The 24,538-nt window shown below is 35.8% G+C and overlaps 2 protein-coding genes across 2 annotated transcripts in view; one reads left to right on the forward strand and one right to left on the reverse strand.

The window, feature by feature from the left end:
- Window positions 1–349: 349 nt before the first annotated feature.
- On the forward strand, window positions 350–6,473 carry Smp_175920 (hypothetical protein; the record flags this gene model as incomplete). Its single annotated transcript, XM_018799856.1, has 2 exons — window positions 350–2,150; window positions 4,809–6,473. The coding sequence occupies 2 exons, from the start codon at window positions 350–352 to the stop codon at window positions 6,140–6,142; spliced, it is 3,135 nt and encodes a 1,044-aa protein (XP_018653727.1). The 3' UTR covers window positions 6,143–6,473.
- A 2,626-nt stretch (window positions 6,474–9,099) lies between these two features.
- The window catches only part of Smp_175930 (elav (embryonic lethal, abnormal vision,drosophila)-like protein), a gene marked incomplete at both ends in the record, with an annotated part of 46,178 nt that continues 30,739 nt past the window's right edge, over window positions 9,100–24,538 (reverse strand). Inside the window, 4 exons of the mRNA XM_018799857.1 lie at window positions 9,100–9,211; window positions 15,400–16,221; window positions 20,101–20,409; window positions 23,843–24,308. Coding sequence (XP_018653728.1) covers window positions 9,100–9,211; window positions 15,400–16,221; window positions 20,101–20,409; window positions 23,843–24,308 — 1,709 coding nt within the window. The remainder of the gene's footprint in view (window positions 9,212–15,399; window positions 16,222–20,100; window positions 20,410–23,842; window positions 24,309–24,538) is intronic.

The following is a 24,538-nucleotide window of genomic DNA, read 5'->3' on the forward strand; positions in this document are numbered from 1 at the left end:
GGGTGACAATCGTTAAAGAGATATTACCGATTTTACCATATGGTTATGTCTTTTTCCATATTCCTTGTTTATGTTTTTAGCTGTACATGATAACCACTAACAGTTTTCACTAATGTACCGGAACAACCCTGTGATATCAAATTCGTCGAACTCTCCACAGACATCCCAGCCTTACTACTCCAGAATTCTCTTACCAAAAGTGTCGGGGAATGGTCCAATAAATCATTCTCAAAGGCGACACTCTCTTTTAAATGGTTCAAGCTCAACATCTTCAGACCGTTCTAAACAATCACTGGTTTCAGCCTATTTCGGTCGAAGTCGAACACTATCCAGGGATTCCCCAAGTTATATGCCGACTATCTTTAACTTCCAGCCTTTAAATGGCTACCATTCTCCAGTTCTGAAACGTCGCGTTTGTCGGACTGAAAGCACAAAGACAAACTTATTTGGGACTCCTGAGCCACCTAATTCAGACATAGCCATTAAACATGGTTTACGTGTTTTCGAATCAAAAAAGCGTGCTCGTGAACTTAATGATATTACCGTTACTACAGAGGAATCATCGCAAGATGGATCAGACTTTGGAAATTCTAAGCGTCGAAAAACATCTAGAACATTTGATATATCTACCGTGGGGTGCACACACGATGTCGACGGCTTTTCTTTCACATCCTTACGTCAACTCAATAGCGGAGATGCAGTTGGGGTTACTGTCTGTGCTACTGATAACAGATTACCATCCAAAGTGAGCGATCGAAATAGCAGGTCCGTTCAGACTCAAGTTTTTAATGAATGTGAAGATGATAGAACAGTTTCAACCACGTCATCTACGGGGAGTGTTAGATCATCCCCAAATAATATTTCTGGATCTGCTGCAGCTCTGAGAAGAAAGATTCCATACATGTCACCGTCTGAACTTGAAGCCCATTTGTTGTCTACTAAAGCTTTAGCATATACGAGTCATTATGCCTTAGAGAATCACACCTCAGGAGCAGGTGATTTTAATTCCATTGATTTGGATACATCACCCTTTCAGTATTCGAGGAAAAAAGTTACTGCTCGTAGGATTGCAACGGAAAGCAATCAAACCGTAGATGATTCAACTCAGTCGTCTTTGAATAATATTAAACCACCACTAGTTACTAATATAACTTGCTACGATGAGAAATCAGAGACTGATAGTTCAAAACTCCCAGTTGTTCAACCGACATCCTTAAATCGCTTTATTGCAAACCTTGAAGGCCATTCAAACCTATTTCTTGATAAAATGAGTCAGTCACAGATTAAGACTGCTTCTGGGGGATTTGATGTGGAATCACGTGTGAAACGTATTCGTGAACTGATTTCAGCCAAATGTAGTAATCATAGTTCGAACAGTTCATGTGGTTATAGTACTCCCTCTGCTATCAGTTCTATTACAAGTACTAGCTATTGTAGTCCCGTCAGTCAAATCTTAGCTACTTCAAATTCATCCCCGATAGTTTCTACCATATCATCGTCACTGCCTAGTGTCCATTCAACATCTGGTGTAAGTTTCATGTCAGTCGTTGTATGTAACACTTCTGCATCAGTTCAGAATATCACTTCCATTAGCAATCCATCGGCATCTTCAACCACTTCTAAACATTTCAGTTTTCCTGTAATTAGTTCAGTTAGTGAAGTTATCAGTACTCAAGCTGTTATCCCAACATCTATTGCCGTTACTTCTATAGTAAGTCTACCTGGTAGCATAAGTTTTGGTTTTACTTCTACATCCAACATATCTTCTTCATCCATGTCAGTGACTAGTGCAAGTACAGTATTAGCAACTGCTGTTACATCAGTTTCATTTTCTTTCTCTACTGCTTCTACTGCCCATGTATCATTTTTGAAGGAACCAACAATCACTTCAACAATAGCTGTAACTACGTCAGCTTCAGTCTCACACCCAATACTGCCATCAGTTACAAATTTCAGCTCTGTCTCAACATCTGAAAGCAACTCTGCAGTAGTTCCATCTTCCATATTTACTTTTCCGACCAGCACGATAACTACATCTGCCACAATAATTTCTGTAACGGCGACTACAGCAGCAACACAGAAGACCACTCCTGCTTTCTCTTTTTCATTTCCACCTACTTCACCGGCTCCTTTATCTTTACAGACGACTAGTAAGTTCTTGAATACAATTATCTTATCCGAAGTTTTTTAGTAACAATATTTATTTATTTAAACACCATTGGTACACCATTGGTTTGGAATCAGGGTTTTCCAACTCACCTAGGTGGACTATCCGCGTCCACCAACCCGGTTAAAGCACCGGACGTTCGCTTTTCGTCCTCTCACTTTCGTAAACGACACCCCCTCCACGAAAAGGCAGTGAGTAGGATTTCTCTGGCAGAGGCTATATACGCGTGGCTATGTGAGAGCATTTCGAAAGAGAGGGTGGCCCCTCCCCACTCTTGGTCGTACCAGGGCATTTGGGGGCAGTAACAATATGGCCATTGTTTACGTTGTTATCCGTTGTTTAATACATACAACCAAAGTTGAATCTATGTATGTACATGGGAAAATCATTTTAAAACACTATGAAGCTGTTATTTCCCCAAATGCCCTCTGAATTTCTTCAATGATACAATTTAACTAAATTAATCCGTTTATTTATAAAATATGATGGATTGCTTGGATGACCATCAGAGTGATGGATTATGGTACGATCGATTACTATAAGTTTTAATTTTAAACACTTATGGAGAGCCTAACCTTACGATTGTTAAAGCCTTCACTAGAGGTTTCTATGTAAGAAGTTTAAAGCTATGCATTATCACTTCTATCCTTTCATTCATTGTATTTGATTATAAATGAAAATAGCTACCCGCGATTTGTGTTAATCGAAAATTTAGAATTTAGTTTGTAAAGCTACTAAATTACATGCTATCCACATTATTAATTTTATTTAAACACAAACATTAGTACAAGGAGGCACCAAATATATATGCGCCACACTTCGTCATTCGATTTGTGTGAGGGCTGAAGTATTGCCCGGGCGCCCAAACCGAAGCATGTTATCCAACCATTGAATTAATATGTTGACAAGCTGTACGTTGGTTATGATTAACTGGCTAGCTGAATTCATATTCTGATTTATTCTCTATATGTGTTCATGTATATATTAAGGCTTATAAATAATGAGGTGTGACGTAATCATTGTTAAAACCCGTATTGAAGTATAGGTTTCATTTTTTGCAACCACCATAAGTCTAGCTACATATTATGTTTCATTGATAACTTATTCAAGCAGTCTTATCAATATTATATTATTTAGTTTCCCTTTATATGGGGGAATAATATGAACTCTTAGGCAAGAATCGAGTGATGAGGCAACTTAATGTTTGCATTGATTTATTAAATTTAACGGGTATCCGTTTTGTATATTTAGCAGAAATACGTGAAATTTAAACATACAAACATTCCCAAACTACACTCATCTATTGCATTTGCTGGAAGCGGTTTCAACTACCTGTGTGTTGATGTCGTAGTAATTGAATCTCCCTTAAAATTATTTTCATTAAAGGCAGTCGACCCTTTTTGCTTTCCAACATATCTCATTTATCAGCTACACATACTCTTGTACTTGGCTTCGGGACACACTTCAGTTATTATTACTAATGCTACCGGTTGCTAAGACTGAAATAGATGTAAGGGCGTTTCAACCTCTAACCTAATGGCTAAAAGCTATACACCTTAACCACTGAATTAACACTTTGCCTTTCTAATCGTTAGGATAATGTGGTCGAGTACGGTATCAAGCCTTCAACATCACATTATATTATTTATCCCATATTACTATTCTACCGCTTATACAATTATGCACTGAGATGTCGTCTATGAAACTACCAAGCAGGTTTAAGATTTATGATATTTAGAGATTACCAAACAACCGTTCTAAAGTGTTATTCGTAGCATAAACATCCAGTTCATCGACTGTGTCAGGATCGAAATTTTAGATGAATATTGACACTAAATAAAATTTATAACTCCTCTAAATCAACTGAAGAAATAATGAATGAGAGATCATGAGATGTTATATAGTTAAGAAGAATCTGAATATCAGCAGTTAAGGTGCCTTAAGGAAAAACATAATTGAGGTTAGTAGAATCGATATTTTATTTATTTATTTATTTGAACAAATAAATATTGCTACAAAGGGGCACCGAATACATATGCACCACACAAGTCACTTGATTTGTGTATGAGCTGTGATGCTGCCCGGGTGCCGAAACCGAAGCAGGTGGTTTTCTTGGGGGGCCACACCTGAAGCCTTCAACCTAAAGGTCTGGTTCACAAGGCAGTGGAGCAACGTCAGAGAATGCAGTCTCATGGTAGCCGGTGACCGGTAATTGGTTCATACATCATTTGTTCCTTCAGGATCCTGAGACCCATGTGCAGCATTGGTTTGGAATCAGGGTTTTTCAACTCCCCTAGGTGGACTCTCTGTGTCCACCAACCCGGTTAAGGTTCCAGACACTCGCTTTTCGTCCTCTCAATTTTGTAAACAACACCCCCGCCAGGTGAAGGTAGTGAGTAGGACTTTTGTGGCAGTGGTTATATACACGTGGCCATGTGAGAGCATTTGGAGAGGGAGAGGTGACTCTCCCTACTCTTAGCCGTACCAAGGCATTTGGGTAGAATCCATAATTTTGTCCCTGATATTGGTGTCACTAATTTGGATTTGCTTGACTTATTGCTTTTACGATGGAATTGTATCTTTTTTTGAACAGGATTTGGATGTGAACTTTCATTTAATTTCATTCATATTCATTCTCTAGGTTCAAACTTACCATCGACAGCAAATCTTACTTCAAGTATTTTTGAATCTTTGAAGCCTATTTCTACATTCAGTGGGTTTTCTTTCCCGAAATCAGCTATTACATCATCGGCTAGTGTTCCCACTAGTAATCCATCATCAGTAGCTAAAAATACAGTCCAGTCTGATAGTAGCAAACCGTTTACTTTTGGTTCAAGTAATCCTCAGCCAATTTCTACGGCTTCCATTTTTACATTTGGAGCGTCGGCAGTGACTACATCTTCACTTACCTCAGTCTCATCCGTTAGTTTTGGATCAACTTCTATGCCATCATTTCTGGGATCAGTTCCCAACTCTGGACCTGTGTCAAGTAGTTTTGTCTTTGGTGCAAATCTGTCTAAACCTTCATCAACCATTTCAAGCGGTGCTTTTGGTCAGACAATGGGTACCACGTCATCACTAAATACTGTAGTTAATAATGCTGGTTTGTTTACCTTTACATCCCCAATTGCTAGTACTTCTGGCGTGTCATTATTTGGATCAAATCCTGTTAACATCAGCTCCAAAACTGTATCACTTCCCACGAACACGTCTTCATCTGGTTTCAGTTCAACTACGATTAACCCATTACTTAATCCAGTGTCTACAACATTTTCAACAAACTCTTTCACTCTTGGAATTAAACCAGCAAATGTGACTCCTGCTAAAACTACATCTTTATTTGGAACTAGTAATTCGATTTTCGAAACTCCTAATACATCATCATCTTTAAAATTCAATTTTAATCAGTTAACTTCTAGCACCGCATCTAATGTAGCCACCAGTGGATTGTCGTTTGGTACGACAATTGTGACTACAACTGCAACTTCTGTAACGCCTGCTAGTACACTGTTTCAGTTCGGTAGTTTCAGTTCTAATTCAAAGCCATCTGCAACTTCCGTTTCTCAACCACTCTCTTTTGGTTCATCAGTGCCTCAATTTTCATTTGGCCAAAACTTCACATCTGCATGTTCACAACCGAGCACCCTACCAACTTTGTCATTTTCCTCGCTTAATTCGGGTTCCATAACTACTACCACTAACTCTTTTCAATTCTCTTCAACTCCCGTATTTTCTAATATTAATCCCCCAACTAATTTTAGTGGCTTTAACTTCTCTCTACCCCAAACATCTACACCAAGTGTAATTACTCCTCAAACAAATGCTTGTTTTGTTTTTGGTCAAACACCATTAAGTACCGGCGTTGCTAATTCCAATCCATTCACCTTTGGTACATCTTCAACCAGTCCTTCATCTAATGCTCCAAATGCGCCTCGACGTCGACCACTTTCAAGCAGACGCTCTCGTCGTCCATAATTTTCTTTGTTTGTAATGATGTAATTATATTCTTATTGTTTTGTCAGATAAAAAGTAAACTGGACAGTATTTTTTCATTAGAGTTATTTTGCTTGCACTTGTGTGTGCGTTTGTAAGCACTAAAAGACTAGCGTTTTAATCGGAACAAAGTCAAACATCTTTGTTGTTAATCGCAATTATGTAAATGACGTTAGTTGTTTTCCGCTTATTTTCACATGATGCTGTTTGAAACTAAATATATTCTCCCTCTTCGAATCAATGCAAACTTTCTTAATGTGTATATGTAAAAACATATTAAGCTAGTTATTGTATATTCCCTATTTTCCCCTTTGGCTTTCATTTTCAATCCCATATGAAAATTATTCCAAAATGTTTTTTGAAGAGGGAGGAATGATATTGCTAGTGTCACCACAAGCTAATATGTAATATATAATTACCAATTACTATTATTATGCTTGGAAAAGATTAGTTTGTTCTTCATTTCATTTTGTTTTGTGTAACAAAATCATGAATATAGTGAAGTTCGTATAGAGATGAACTGCTGTTTTCAAATAAGCATGCAGTAATGTGCTCTGGTAATACATCAAATTACTAGTATTATAGACGTTTCAAATAAAGGGGTTTTATAAAATTGTATTTTCCCGTGAATGTTTTGTTTACTACGAAAATCACTCGGAGATGTTTTTCAACCAATTAGAGTTAGATAGTCATGACTATAGTTTACGAGTGAACCAGTGAGATTTTAAATAGCAAATCTTGGATTTCGACGCAAAATTTATTCATCCATATGGTTAATTAGCATTTTGGCATCATACTTGATGTCAATTCGTGATAAAAACCCTAACTCTAATTCTGTGTCCCGATTCTGATTTCTCAGACTAATTTATAACCCTCTTTAGGCTCTATTAGTGTCACTCTAAGGTCGCCCATAAATTATAGTCTCACCAATATACATAGTTGATTGCTATCGATAGGGTTATATTTAATTATGTAACAAATTTCTCCAGTCTTGACGATTATTCGTGGTGGATTCAGGAAGCATAGTATTTGTCATCAGTTTGGATCTGAATTTGGTTTGTTCAGTCAGTTCTGGTATCTGTTCAAAAGGGCGCACATTAATAAAGGTGATCGATAAAAGGGGAGATAACTTTTTTAGCGATGTGATATATGTTCGGTTTACCCTCTGCCTTAAGATCAATCGAAAATGCATTTTCCTGAACGTATGATGAGTATACTTTAAACAAATACTGTAATTTCTCGAATTTGGTAACAAATTATTTAAGCAGTTAGTCCCTTTTATAAATTTCGATAGAGTAATGAGAAGACGGAGTTGATCTGATCAACTTCATGTTCAACTTGTTATTATCCTAGTCGTGTTATCTTATACGTCTATTTCGAGCCACTGGGATATAACCTGTCAAAAAGAATGTTTGTGTGTGCTGGATTCCAAACAGATCAAGACTTTGTTAGACTGCTTCAGTTGACTAATTACATTACTAATAGTTTTGATATAGGTGAAGATCAATAAGGGCGAAAAACATGCCTTGATTTGAGAATTAAGAAGTCATATTAGGCATGACCCCAAATGCCCTGGTACAGCCGAGAGTGGGGAGAGTCCGCTCTCCCTCTCGAAATGCTCTCACATGGCCAGCGAATATATAACCTCTAACAGGGAAGTCCCACTCACTGCCTTCTCGTGGCATTACTGTTGTTTACGAAAGTGAGAGGACGAAAAGCGAACGTCCGGCGCTTTAAGCGGGTTGGTGGACACGGATAGTCCACCTAGGGGAGTTGAAAAACCCTGATTCCAAACCAATGCTGCACATGGGTCTCAGGATCCTGAAGGAACAAATGATGTATGAACCAATTACCGGTCACCGGCTACCATGGGACTGCATCCCCTGACATTGCTCCACTGCCTTGTGAACCAGACCTTTAGGTTGAAGGCTTCAGGTGTGGCCCCCCAAGAAAACCACCTGCTTCGGTTTCGGCACCCGGGCAGCATCACAGCTCATACACAAATCAAGTGACTTGTGTGGTGCATATGTATTCGGTGCCCCTTTGTAACAATGTTCATGTGTTTAAATAAATAAAGCGGACAGTTTTACATCGCACACAATTTACTAGAATAAAATGTATAGTGCATAAGCTATAAGTTAGCTAACTTCTATATTTTTTTTCACCACAAAAGATTATTTACTCAACCTACCATATTCGAACTGATTATAGCTTGTAGGTATGATTACCAAATTTTGATTTAATAATTTCGAATAAATTGAGCATTGGATAGATTGTTATAAATCGGTTAAGTGCTCTGTCGCGAGACTGGTAGGTCCTGGGTTCGAATCTCGCGAGGTGAGGTCGTGGATGCGCACTGCTGAGGAGTCCCACAATCGAAAGAAACGGCTGTCCAGTGCTTCCAGGTTTTCCATGGTGACCTAGCTTCAATTGACTCACGCTTTCAACTATGAAAATACTAAATCTCCACAGAACCCCTTTTGTTATAAATAAATAAATATAATTGTAATATCCCAATGAGTAGAAAAAATTAGATTTTTTGACCTTTCGTAACTCAGTTTAATCTACTTCTTCAGAGGATAATAGTATGGGTCAATTCTTAAAGTTCACTAAGATATACATTAATTCAAAAATTATATATTTTTTAAAAAGCAACTTTGTACAAAATCTTATCAAATGAATATGAATATATATTTGTAAAGATTCCTTTTCTAGATTGAGTTTCTAGTCAAGATGTTGATAGGATCTTTGATAAAAGAAAAAGAACTTCTATAAAAATCAGTAATGTTCATTTGAAAAAAAAAGAGTTTATGAATAATACAATGATCTTTTTGTTAATGTGTGTGTGTGTGTGCATATTGGATCAGTTGATTTGATTGATCTTCTTTTCTTTTCTCTTTTTTTTCCCTTCTTTTTTTCTTTTCGTTTGATAAGTTTGCTTATAATAGAATGGTATTAGTTGGTTGTAGAAATTCAGTAAAATTATAATGAGTTGATTGATTTATATTTTCACTTTTTGATACTTTCAATACACGATTTTGAAGTGTATATCTGAAATTGAATTAGAAAGTTGTTTATATTAGTTTTGTAATAATAATAATTATTATTATTGTTGGATTAGATTTGATTAAGTATAATGTTATCAGAAGGGGTTTGGTGAAGATTGCAGTATTTTTCATAGTTGAAATCATGAGTTAATTGAAGCTAGATCACCATAGAAAACCTGGAAGCACTGCTTTAAGGCCGTTTCGTCCTGGCGTGGGACTTCTCAGCAGTGCTCATCCACGGTCCCACCTCACGAGATTCGAACCCAAGACCCATCAGTCTCGCACCTGAGCGCTTAACCACTAGACTACTAGGACTGATAGGTCCCGGGTTCGAATCTCGCTAGGCGAGATCGTGGATGCGCACTTCTGAGGAGTCCCACAATAGGACGAAACGGCTCTCCAGTGCTTCCAGGTTTCTCATGATGGTCTAGCTTCAATTGACTCATGATTTCAACTATGAAAAATACTGAAATCTCCACAAAACCCCGTCTGATATTTATCATATGCTCACTAGTGACTGACTTCAAGAGATATTTTCTGGAGTTCTGGTGAGAAGCACTGACCAGTGAAGTTCAACTAGGTCTGTTGTGAGATATCAACTTACTGAAGATAATTGGTGAACGGTTGCTCAACTTCGTGGATCGGTTGAAGTTAGGCATTAACACCATCAGATGCCGATTCAGTGGTATAGTGTTATGTTGTTATAGCAATAAATATAATAACTATTAAGTAAAGTATATTTTACAATTTGGTGAGATTATAATTTATGGATGACATTTAAGCGACGCTAAAAAGATTTTGAGAATGTCCATCTACATACTACGGGTAAATTTGGGTTATAAACCAGTGTGAAGAATTAGGATTATGATGGTTAGGAGTTATATTTAGGGTTTCCATCACGAACTGACATCAGCTACAATGCCAAAATGCTATTTGACCAAATGAATGAATGAATTTCGCACCAAAATTCAAGACATGTTATCTTACATTTGATTGGTTCATCCATAAATTATAGTCTCGCTTATTATTGCTTTGAATACTCAAAGCTGACTTATTTCTCACTGAAGTTCATAAGCTAATCACTAGTTTAAAATTAAGTTGAAAGTAAACAGACATAGTTTCGTAACAGTAGTATATAAATTAAGAGGTTTTTGTAATCTTAATTGTATATTGTGGTAGGTTTAATACTGTATATTATCTTCCTCGTTACTTATTTACAAAGTGATAATCGAATGTTTCAAATGTATCATATATTAAGCAAATATTTAGTGAATCATGTTGTCATGGGGTCGTGAATTGATTTCTTATCCTCCATCCATACTACATTAGTTAATACTTCAGCTTTGAAAGAAAACGAAACATTTTTCTCCTATAATGATATGTAAATGGCTTTCAAAAGTACTCATTCACTGAAACACTTACTTTAGTGTAGGCTTTATCTCATCTTTTTGCTATCATTCAGTATTCACTATGGATATATATTTGTTTTTCTCCAGTTAACGCCTGGTGTTTTGGATGCTTTTGTCTCATTCAACTTCCAGTTTACTAGATTGTATGGCTGGATACCGCTTGTTATATTCTGCTAGATTTTTACTATCTAATTCTATTATTTACTGTTTATTTATTTATTTAATTGCATTGTAAATAGTACCTACCGATCGTTCTCAATGTACATCTTTTTTATTTTTATTTCAGCGCTATTTCTTGACATTGATATGGACTTACTTGTATTCACTTTTTACATAAACTGAAACATACCAAGATATCTTAAAAAGGAAACTGACTTATTCATTGGTGGTTAGTATGACGGTTTGTAGTTCATCTATCATCTAAAAATTACAGATTTACATTGATAGCTTTATAATTGCATACCTTGGTGTCATTTACCTGCAATGTCTGCATAAAGATAGTGACGCGTTTTGTTCTACTGACTAGAACACTAGTTCTCTGCAGACAGGTGAAACACAGTTAAGTGAGACCAAAATGCATCAGAATTCTAATTTTATGTTAACGGGACCAAAAATATATCTGAGTTTCCTACGGAAAACTATTCATTGCATTGATGCTATGTTCTCACAGTCAGAAAGGCTGAACACAGATTGTTCCATTTAAATAATACACAGATGTTCTTCGCAATCTTAAAGACAATGCATCATTTTGCAAACTACCTCCTTAAAAATTGTAACTAATGTCAAGGAATTGTACCATGGGTTCTTCAGTTACGCTTTCAGGTCGACGGGATAATCAGCATTAGTTAAGTTCTTTTTTTAATTTCAACAGGAAAAAAGTGTTAGCTATGTCCAGAACTAAACACATAACCAATCTCATGGTAATTTAAACACCCATCACTCTAGCTCAATCTAACTTGTGTCCTAACTTTCACCGACTGTTAATTGATGAACACTGTTATTTGCTTACAAATGTATCTATTACTTGTAATTTATTCATACCATATTTTCACATGAATTAAATGTTTTTGAAACATTGGCCATTTGTCCACAAGTTCCATTTCAAAATATATTACTGATTATTTTTAAGTAGCGTAAAATCTGAAACAAATTTATCTTCTAAGTACTTTGACAATAATTTCCATTGTGCTTAACTATTGTTAAGCGCTCTGGCGCGAGACTGATAAGTCCTGAGTTTGAATCTCGCGAGGCGGGATCGTGGATGCGCACTGCTGAGGAGTCCTGCAATAGGACAAAACGGCTGTCCAGTGCTTCAACGTTTTCCATGGTGGTCTAGCTTCAATTGACTGATGACCTCGACTATTAATATTGTATTTTTCATTGATTAGTTATCTATAGAAAATGCTATTGTCATTGTTACCATTGTTTAACACCTACAAATTACCACTACAGCATAATGGGTAGCAATATTATTGTTAGCGCTAAATAATCTCATTTATTAGCCGGTTACGTCTTGTACCTAGAGAACGGTGATATCAGTAATTGCTAAGCAATAACAAGAAACATCTAGATTTTTAATGTGTGTCTCCATCGGTATGGTATCATATCATTACCATTAAAAAATTCATTGTGGAAATAATGTGGGATTGCTTTAGGTGAACCAATAAATAAATGACCAAGTAGTTCTGCTGAGACCGGGAACAGGTTTTGGTGTAGTTGTTTTAATGAATAAGAAAATCCTAAAAATGTGTAATTTAATACATGATAATGAGCACTTCACTGTAGACGATTAGAATAAAATTATGACTTATGATTTGAAGATAGGATTATTCACCTTTCAAGCAAGGTATTGAAAGTGGAATTAATAGATGCATTGACTGATGAACCTCTAGAACGTAGATCAACCCAAGTGTAAAGGTTATGCGATCTAAGATCTATAAAAAAGCTGATAGTATTTTCTGATCGATCTTAGCAATGAATAACTAACCATATCGTAAGCTTGCTTTACAGATTTTCAAGTTGATTGAGGCCACAGGGAAAGAGCTAAAGATGCACAGCTTGAAGGATAGTTTTGATTATGTCAACAAAATAGAGAGTAGAAATGTAAGCACAAACTACATGATTTCACTTTGAGGAAAGTTTCTGTTTACAAATGTGACACAAGAAGGGATGATTGAACGCGTGTACAGTTATGTTGGGTTTTCCATAATGTTTGTTGTTGTAGCTCTACAAAAGTCTCCCAAGGGAGTTAATTGTATAGTGTTGTGACAATGGGCATATGTTCGCCTAAAAGTCTCCATTCTGGTTTTAGAACTATATTTCTGCACTATTACTGATTTTACGATTATTACTCACTTTCTTACATCTGTTATCCCTCGTCGAGGAGCATAGGCTGACAACCAGCATTCTCTAAACAACTCTGTCCTGGGAAATCCTTTCCAATTCTTCCCAGTTGCTATTCATCCTCATGATGTCTGCTTCCAATAATCGATGCAGTGTTTTTTGCTGTTGCTTTTTCCGTTTCCCTTTAGGATTCCAAGTTAGCGCTTGCCTGGTGATGCAGTTTGATGATTTCTGAAATGTAAATCCTATCCACCTTCATCGTCTTTCCCTAATTTCCTCATCAGCTGGCGGTTGGTTTTTTCGTTTCCACAGTAGGCTGTTGTTGATTGTATCCGAGCAACGGATATTGAGTATCTCGCGTAGAAAATTGTTTATAAATACTTGTACATTTTTGATGATGGTTGTAGTGGTTCTGCACGTTTGAACTTCGTACAGTAGATCTGTCTTAACATTCGTATTGGAAATTCTGACTTTGATATTGGTTGACAGTTGTTTTGAGTTCCATATATTCTTCAACTGTAGAAATGTTATGCTTGCTTTGCGCATCCTCACCTTTATGTCTGCATCAGATCCTCTAAGTTTATCGATGATGCTTTCCAGGTACGTGAAAGTTTCCATCTGTTCCGGAGTTTCTCCATCAAGTGTGATTGGGTTTTCATTACCCGTGTTGTATTTGAGGATCTTGTTTTTCCTTTGTGTATGTTGAGGCCTACTGATTCAGAGGCTGCTTCTACAGTGATTTTCTTCACCTGCATTTGTTGGTGTGGATGGGATAGAAGGGCTAGATCATCTGCAAAGTCAGAATCATCTAGTCGCATGCAAGCTATCAATTGTATTTCATGATTCTTCTCACATATGGAAACCTTTATAATCCAGTAATGATTGCTATCAAACTGTAATTCATTTTGTTGATTTCTTTTTGTCATATTGATATGGTATAACAACTTGAATTGCTATATATATGTTTTTCCACATCCTAAACTGTTGGCGGGAAATAAACCGGATTAAGGCACATTATGTGCATGATCGTGACGGCGCACTCCGATTGGCTAATTCTAAACCAATCAGCTCTAGCAAATTATTGGAGAAACATCTAGAAGCTTCTTATGCATATACTATAAATATATGGACATTTTTCTAACGATTGATTGTTATTCACCTACCCTTGTTATTTTGAATACAATTTCCTTCCTATTCAACGTGTTCTGATTTTGGGGGGTCTTGTCGAGTGTCATTGTATAAGAATACTGAGCAATAGGAGTAGCTGGGTCGTTTATTAGCAAAACAGGCGAGACTAAAATTTATGGACGACCTTTGAACGAATCTTAAGTGACCTTGGGAGATGTTAGCCAATCAGTAAACAGTCAGCATAGAGTAAAAATTTACTATACAAAACCAAATAATTAAAGTGGATACACTTCTTTTATATGGTCCAAAAACTTGTCAAGGTTAGAAAAATGTTCAAAGGTTCCAAAATCGTAATGCATAAGGCAGAGAAACTCATCCATATGGCTCCATAATAGTTGGTCTCTGAAGCCATGATAAGGTCGTGATAACCCCCTCAGCCTAAACCACATAGCTTCATTATTGTTTGTGCATACTCCGGTTGGATAAGTTTATCATTTTTATTATAGATATGTCCCTACAATATTCATACTACTGCACAGCCGAAGCTTCAGTAACATCTGCGATTATTGCAGCCAATGTTACTGGTGCTTTTATTATACAGTTGGAGACAATTATTATAATATGCCTTAGTCTCAATCTGGATCGAGCGATTCTTATTCTAGCAAACGTCTTCCTTCAATATATTTTACATCGAAGTACAACATCACGGTAGTCTGCTCAAAGTCTACAGGTTATTTAATACTTGTAATTACAAATACAACAACTTCTTAGTAGTTTCATTTGTTGTAGCCGCTTAATTGTCAAATCTTTTCTAAAATTCTCTGTGAACCGATTGTACATGAGTATCAGGTACTGAAATAGGCGCCGTGACCTTGAAATCCCTCAAACGCTTCTGATTGACTCGTCCATAAATTATAGTCTCGCCGTAAAACGAATTATAAAATAAACTAATTATGATTGTGTTGTATCCCGAAGAGAATTGTGTTATTTTCTATTTTATGGTACGATGTGGTCTATATGTCTGGTATATAAACCCAGTATGTTTGTGAATAATAATTCATATCACAGAGGCTGTTATTGGTGTTTTGGACTTAACTGACTGGGCTAAGCAGAAGCAGGATCGGTTAGCGCTCTAGACTGCTCGTACGGGTTTCGTGTGTCACTGTTCCAATCGATAATTCTCTGCTCTCTGATTGGCGGTCTCATCAAGTTATACATTAACTAGGCATTCACTCGGCAACAACAGATTGACTGACTAATTTTTTTAAAAAAAGATTATCAACAGAGAAATATAAAAGAAAGAAGAACTTACCCATTTAAGTAATGTATTGCTAATTTGGCTTGTTCATAATCTGACATCACTACTAAAGCTTTCATTTCTTGTTTATCATTATTATTATTTTCACCATTTAATTCATTATTAGGTAATAATTGTATAGATAATACACTTGGAAATGCAGAAAATAATCTTAATATAATTGATTCATCTGTTTCAGGTGATAAACCTTCAATTTTTAATATGGTATTAGGAGAATAATGATTAATTGAAAAGAATTCATGATTTAGTGTACCTGTTGTTGCTATGTTTGTTGTTGTTGTTGGCGCTGCTGCTGGTAGTGGTGGTGGTGCTGGTAGCGAGGGTGGTGTTAGTGTTGGTGTTGGTAATGTTGTACCATTTACATGATTTGCAATGATTGAATGAGTTGTCATATCTTGTAATAATCTATTTGTTACTGAATGTATATCTAAATTTGATGTGAATGGATTAAACATTAATGGATCTACAATTGGAAGAGATGGTTTCGTTGAATTCATACTATTACTATGATTATTATTACTACTACTAATATTAGTAATATTATTATTATTATTATTATGTAAGGTATGGATCAAATGAAGATTCTGTTGCTTATGTAATCCAATTTGTGTATTATTATTATTATTATATTCTGGATAGCTTATTAATGGTATTGTATTCAATGAAATATTTGATAAAACATTATTATTATTATGATTATGGTTATTAGATGATTGATTCAATAAATCAATAAATGGATTATTTGTATGATAAATATGATTGGTTAATTGATTTAAATTAGTTTCTATATTAGTACCTAACCATGGTATTGTAAAACTGAAAATTAAAAACAAAAAAAATGGTTACGTAATTTTTTTACAGTCAAATGAAATATTCAATTTGAGTGAATTAATAAACAATATCAGGTGATTTTAAAATTTACCCCATTGCACAACATGAGTGGCTATCAGGATTCAGTAGCTGAGTGGATAACATGATGGCGTTTGAAGTGAACGGGTACAGGGTTCGAGTCCTAGAATGAACATCATCTCTAAGATGTAGGTACATCCATCTGACGAGTCCGAAATAGGACGAAACGCGTCAAACGGGATTCCACTACTAGTCACTATCCATCTTTGCTTATTAAAAATGTTTCATATATTATATATGTACTTTGAAATAATGAACATAATAGCGAATTGTATTCTTTGTTCTTATTTTATTAATGAAATTGATTAGTTGATTTTATAAACTGTTAGATTATTATTTGATTGGATGACCTTCTTTTGTATATAGTTAACTAGAGAACCATGTACTTATTTTATTCGATAATTTTGATATTTGATTGTAATTCCTTGAAATAGCTTGGAACAGATTACTGGGCGAAATGTTGGATGAACTTCAAATTCATTTGCCGAGATGTATATGAACATCAACTCTGGGATGCAGGAACATACAACTGACGAGTGCCGAATAGAACGAAACGCGCATGCTGGATTCCACTACTATCCACTATCCATCTTTGTTTAAAAAGCTTGTGACTTAATGCAATATCAAGGCAATCCGCACATATGTCAACAAAAGATTGATCAATTGAAGTGCTAGACATCCATGAGAAGATACAAGCAAACAACACCAAGTGTATATATCATATAGTTTAATTTATCCAAAGGATCCAACTCATTCGATACATATTTTTGCAATGCGTTATAAGAACCATGTCTCAATAAATATTATGTTGTCCTGTGACCCATTTATACCATGGATTTACCAAGAGTATCTAACCCAAAATATTGATCGGTAATTGATTGGTTGAAGTTAGACATTAACACCGTTGGATGCCGGCTCAGTGGTCTATCGGTTAAGTGCTCTAGCGCAAGACTGGTAGGTCCTGGGTTGGAATCTCGCGAGGCGGGGTCGTGGATGCACACTGCTGAGGAGTCCCGTGATAGGACGAAACGGCCCTAAAGCAGTGCTTCCAGGTTTTCCCTGGTGGTCTAGCTTCAATCGACTCATGACTTCAACTATCAAAATACTGAAATCTCCACAAAACCCCTTCTCGTAACAAAAACTTCATTTTCAAAGATACATGTTATTAAATAGATAAGCCAACCATTAGTTTAACTATACTCATACAATCTAATTGTTTTTAAAAAATCATCTCAGTCTTCTTTTTGGGATTCATATTTCATGACCGTATTTGTGAATGAAACAAAAACAGACTAATTCTATGAATAAGTTTCATTGAAAGCATTACATGTATATACATTTCCTGTTCTTATATACTCTATCCGATAAATTACGTCGGGGAATGATGCATATCTATTCAACAATAAAGAAAAAGCGGAATGATCCTAATAGAAATGTCCTTTCTTATGTTTACGGAAATGTGTATTGACGTTCTCTTTTTATCTTTTTGAATTATGAAAAATCGATTTTATTAGAAGAAATATAGATTGTGGCGGTATAAGTAATATATAACGCCAATCAGTAATAGAATGTCTGACAGCAGAAGGTTAAGAAGATCGAAGAAGGAAGAATGGGAACAGAAAGTAATTGGTATGGAAATGCAGGAACAATGAAGTCTGAAACAATTAATGAACATTTTGCAAAGGAAGTATTGGAGTATGATTTTTCTATTTTACCAAGTAACTCTGTGCCAAATATAATCGGTTGTTTTTACCTGTGTTCTCGTTCACTACAATATGATATATTTCATAGCTGGTTTCTTGAGACTAGCTAACTATGATTCTCTTCTATTATATTCATATTTCTTTTATAAAAAAGTCGGATATTCATCAATAAAATGTATTATCATTGGTTGTCTAGTACATTTCAATCCATGAAGACAGAAACAGTCAAACTGGTCAAACCACATTTAAATATTATACATAAGTTTAATAGCAAATAGTATTTTAATAAATATGTGAAGTTTTGTTGAGCTATATTGCTCCTCATGATCTCTAAGGGTGCTATGGTTGATCATATGTGATATCGTGGATATACTGCAATACGATGAGTGGTTTCGAACCTAGAGGGAGCATTGTTATAGTGTTCATTAAATTTAAGTTCTTCTCTATCTGATGTTCATTGGTGATGAAGATTGGTTTCATGTACATATTAGTGAATTAAATAAATATTTATATACCAACTCTCAATTTTTATGATTGAGGCATTGATAATAAATGTTAAATAGAATTATCCCACCTTATACTATTGTGACGTGAGTTACTTATATCCACATAAGTAGTATATAATGATGGTCTCAGACTTCATTGTTCTTTCGTTTCCAAACCAATCATTCTCTATTCTAATTCTCTTTTCTTCGATCTTCTCAACCTTCTGCCACCAGCCATTTCATATTCGATTGATGATATATACTACTTATATCTGTCAACATCAGTAGCATATATCACAGTATGTCATATCAAAATAATGTTTTGAATGAATATATGTTTTGGATATATGTTTTTCCATACAGTATATCAGTTCCCTCACATTAATGTACAATCTTCCTTTAACCCTTAGAAGTCAGTGAATATTCTTAAGGTTACTTTAGTACTATTCAAAGGTTGTCCATAAATTATGATCTCATCTAATGGATCTTTATTTTTTCAAATCAATCTACGAAACATTATAAGTTCAAGTCAAAAATTAGTATTCAAAATGTTATTGCTTATTAAGGAGAGAAAATCAACCATTTACAAATTGAAAATAGCCATCGTGGTAAAGCCATAATTTATGGACGACCATTGAAAGACGCTAAAAAGACTTTGAGAATGTCCACCTCTATACTACAGCTAAATGAAGGTTATAAACCTGTCTGAGTAAGGATTATGATTTACATTTGATGGTTGGGGTTAGAAGTTATATTTAGGGTTTCCATCACGAACTGACATCAACTATAATGTCAGAATTCTATTTATCCAAATGAATGAATGAATTTTGTACCAAAATTCAAGACATGTCATCTTATATCTGATTGGTTCATCCATAAATTATAATCTCGCCGCCATCATCTACCTTTTTTTCTTAACTTGTAATCTTTATTGAAAGTAATTTATTAACAGGCAATTAGTTAATTATCAGAAGGGGTTTTGTGGATATTATAGTCATTTCAATAGTTGAGATCATGAATCAGTTCAAGCTAGATCACCATGGAAAACCTGTGAGCACTGAACGGCCGTTTCGTCCTATTGTGGGACTCCTCAGCAGTGCACATCCACGATCCCGCCTCGCGAGATTCGTGATCTCAACTATTGAAATTATTATAATATCCACAAAAACCCCTTCTGATAATAATCAACATTTGCTCACTAGTGACTGGCTTCAAGAGGTATTTCCTGGAGTTCTAGTGGAATTCAACCAGGTATGTTGTTAGATAATAACTCACTGAAGACAATAGTGGATATGTCTCTCAATTTCGTGAATCCGTTGAAGTTAGACATGGATGCCAGCTCAGTGATTTAGAGGTTAAATGTTCATGCGCGAGACCGATAGGTTCTTGGTTCGGATCCTGCGGGTGGTGTCGTGGATTTGCACTGTTCAGGAGTCTCATACTAGGACGAGACAGCTGTCCAATACTTCCATATTTTCCATGGTGGTCTAGCTTCAATTAATTCATGATCTCAACTATTGAAATTAATCAAATAATTCTAAAAATAAACTATATCACTAAAATTGAATTCATTATAAAATGAATAATTGATCAATTACCCTATAACTCCTGGTAATTGTTGTGGTATCCCATTTAATTGTGTTAATAATTGTGTTTGTAAAGGATCTGGTTGATTATTTGTTAGTGTTGCTGTTGTCGTTGTTGTTGTTGTTGTTGTTGCTCTAACTGCTGCTAAAGCTGCAGCTAATGAGATTGCAGCATTCATATTATTATTACCATTTTTTCCTATTAAACGTAATCCATTAGCTGAAGCTGGTGATGATGTTAAATTATTTATTGAATTATGATTGATACTGTCGAATGGATTAATACGTACCGGTATAGCACAACCATCTAATGGATTAAATCTGTAATGAATAAAATTTGTATTATTACTTTAAGTACTTAAAATAAAGAGCAGGGTTTTAATAAAAATAAACAAACATGAAAATCTGTCCTACTGATCATTTTGATCAAGGGATATCTCCGAATCAATTGGACGGTTTGGACTTCGCAGATGACCTAGCCCCCTTATCTCATACACACGAACAAATACAGACGAAGACAACTACTGTGTAGCAGCAGCCTCTGCATCAGTAGTCCTCAACATATACAAGGGAAATAGCGAGATCCTGAAACATAACACAGAGAACACCAACCCAGTCACACTTGATGGAGAAACTTTGGAAGATGTGGAAACATTCACGTACATGGGAAGCATCATTGATGAAGAAGGAGGATCTGATGTAAATATGAAGGCGAGGATTGACAAAGCAGATACAGCATTTTTATCACTGAAGAACATATGAAACCCAAAACAACTGTCAACTAATTTCAAAGTGAGAATCTTCAATACGAACGTCAAGACAATCAGTTCTACTGTACGGAGCTGAAACGTGGAGAACTATTAGATCCATCGTCAAGAAGGTACAAGTATTTATAAACGGTTTTCTACGCAAAGGAGTCAACATTTACTGGCCGGATACTATCAGCAACAACGTTTTATAGAAGAAAACAAACCAGCTTCCAGATGAAGAGGAAATTAGGAAAAGACATTGGAAGTGGATCGGACCTACATTAAGGAAATCACCAAACGGCATCACAAGGCAAGTGCTAACTTGGAATGATGAAGGGAAGCGGAAAAGAGGAAGGCCAAAGAACTTATTACGAAGGGAAATAGAAGCAGATATGGAAAGGATGAATGTTAAGTGGAAAGAACTGGAAAGGATTGCCCAGGACAGGGTTGGATGGAGAATGCTGGTGAGCGGCCTATGCTCCTCCACCAGGGGTAGCACGCGTAAGTAAGTAATTTTGACCAAGAGTGGAAATTATGATATGTTTGAGTATATCAATGATCTGATTTAGCAAAGTTTAAAATAAAAGTAATTTAATATTATAGATTAACAACTTTTTAACTATACATATACTTGTAAAATAGAGTAAAAGGTATGTGTGTTGTTTGAGGTTTAAATGTACTGTGGTATATGTCGATAGATATAAGTAGTATGTAACACCAATCGAAAGTGGAAAACCTGACAGCAGAAGGTTTGGAAGATCAAATAGAAAAGAACGAGAACAGAGAATAATTCGCATGAAAATTAAGGAATAATAATGAAGAATCGAACATGTGGGTTTTACATTTCCCCAAATGGCTCTGTCGTCTCTACCTATGCTTTCGTTCATTACAGTACTAATTAGCCACTTTAAACTCAGTATAGTGAAGTCCGAATTCATAATATGATGGTTAGAAGTAGAATATCAAAACTCGATGGGAGAATTAGTTCAAAGAGAAGATGAAATAGATAAGATCCTGCTACGTAGCGGTATTGTTACGAACGAACACTCATTGGCGATAACTTATTGTACTGCAACACAAAATCACAAGATTTCTTGATAAAATATGAGATCCATGCATTGAGTACCTCATTTGCAAATTTCCATCATTTGTACTTTACACTCTGTATGATTCTTTCGATTCACCATTTCTTTCTAATTCCGTTTCTGTTCTTTTTTTTCAAGTCGACTTTGATAGCCTTCTGCTGCTAGGTTTTCTTCTTCCAATTGGTATAACATACTACTCATATTTGTTGACATAAGTAGCATACACCACATTATACGATAATATATGAACTTCAGGAAAATGTTTAGTTCCAGTTACCCGCCCAATGAAGTGGAGAAGCCCCATGGCTCTTTGAGTAGAGAAGAGCTTTGAAAAGACAGTGCGATTGGATACTGGAGAATATGTATATATAAAGATTGTGACATCAGTAGTATGGATGATTTACCTGACCCACACTATGTAGTTCAGACGTATTCTTATTGGCTCACATTACTATTTTCCTATTACTTTCGGAAGCTTTCATGCAAATAAAAAGCGCTGATGAGCTACTAATGAGTTCACCAGTGAAGAAACGTGGAAACTATCCCCAAGTATGCTTCACATGTAGGTATCAGAGATATTTACATCACAGTGACATACATATTGACATAGATGAGCACGGTTGCTATTATGCTGTACAAGTAATAAAAGGAAGCGTAGACAAGTTCACACCTCCCAAAAATACATGTAGGCATAGAAGTTTCCGCTTGTAAGTATACGATATGTGCATATATACAATCCCTAAGCTAAGACCCATTTACTCCGTAGTATACACGGTGGATCTGGTGCAGATGTGAGGGCACAGATCGGCAAAGCAAGAGCAGCATATCTACAAATGAAGAACATCTGCAACTCAAAACAATTGTCAACCAACACCAAGATCAGAATTTTCAATACAAATGTCAAGATAGTTCCACTGTATGGGGCGAAGACGTGGAGAACTACGAAAACCATCATCCAGAAGATACAAATGTTTATTAACAGTTGTCTACATAAAATACTTCGGATCCGTTGGCCAGACACTATCAACAACATTCTACTGTGGGATACAGCAAACCAGATTCCATTGGAGGAAGAAATCAAGAAGAAGCGCTGGAAGTGGATAGAACACACATTGGTGAAATCACCCAACTGAGTTACAAGGCAAGCCCTCACATGGAATCCTGAAGTCCAAAGGAGAAGAGGAAGACCAAAGAACACACTACGCTGAGAAATGGAGACAGATATGAGAAGAATGAACAACAACTGGATAGAACTAGAAAGGAAGGTCTAGGACAGAGTGGGTTGGAGAATGCTGGTCGACGGCCTATACTCAATTGGGAGTAACAGGCGTAAGTAAGTAAATAATACACATAGGTATAGATACAAAGGCCTCAGGCCCTCAATCCCAGCAGCAATTTTACAGAATGAATATTGAGTATTCAAACCAGTATTTAAATAAGTCATCGTATATGATGTGTTCACTTAATGTTCTTACCACAAGCCCGTTTAGTGTCGACCACTGTGTACTGGCTGCGGCACAACTTGTGACCTACGCTCTGGCCCGCCCCTGTCAAACCCTATGGATCCTATCAGACTAGTCTATTCAGGTATCAAAAAGAAGTTTTCTCCAATGCCTCAGTCACATCCCCTAATTCAAGTTGATCTTTCTCCTCATGTAATCAAGGTTTAGACAGGGTTGGTGATTAGTCCGATCTCCATCTAACAACAGAGTGGTTTGTCACTCTCGTCTCACAAATCAAAAACTGGTGATTTACACGTCTAGATAGAAATATCAACACACTTAATGGTACTCGATTAAGAGACCTAATTAATAACTTAATCGATTAACTGAATTTATCAATAAAGAGTAGATAGAATACCATTGGTTACTAAACGATCATAGACTAGTGTTATAGTGGTTATGAACAAGTATAACTTACCGTAGTTTGTGTACAGCAGTTGGATGAATAGGTCCACCTATTCTTTGTGTATTCTTTCCATTACCTGAATCTGTAATTATTTGTGGTGTAGTTGTAGTATTAAATAGATCATAAGTTGAATCATTTTTATTTAAAAGCTCCGGAGTCATCATGGATTGTAATTCATTAGCTTTCATAGCTAATTTATTTAAATTGATTAAAGAGGATAAAGTTGTCATCGTTTGATTTTGATAATTAATATTTCCATTATTATTATTACTATTATTATGGGTAGGTGTTGATGATGTAATCATAGGATTAACAGTATTAGTTATACCATTTTTATTTGATGTAGGTATATTAGCAAATTTTACTATTAATGGACTATCTGCTATTGAACCAACACGATAACCATTAAATTGTTGTATAGCTAATTCAGCTTCATGACGTTGATCAAAACGTATAAATCCAACACCTTTAGATTGACCTAAAAGAAAGATAAGTAATAATTGTAAATGATTTTTGATTTATCAGAATGGGGTTATGTGGAGACCTCAGTATTTTCATAGTTGAAATCATGAGTCAATTGAAGTCAGACCACCATGGAAAACCTGGAAGCGCTGGATGGCTGTTTCGTCCTATTATGGGACTCCTCAGAAGTGCGCATCCACGATCAAGCCTCCCGGGTTCGAATCTAGCGAGTCAGGATCGTGGATG

Source organism: Schistosoma mansoni, chromosome W, assembly GCF_000237925.1.
Source record: "Schistosoma mansoni strain Puerto Rico chromosome W, complete genome".
NCBI lineage: Eukaryota > Metazoa > Platyhelminthes > Trematoda > Strigeidida > Schistosomatidae > Schistosoma > Schistosoma mansoni.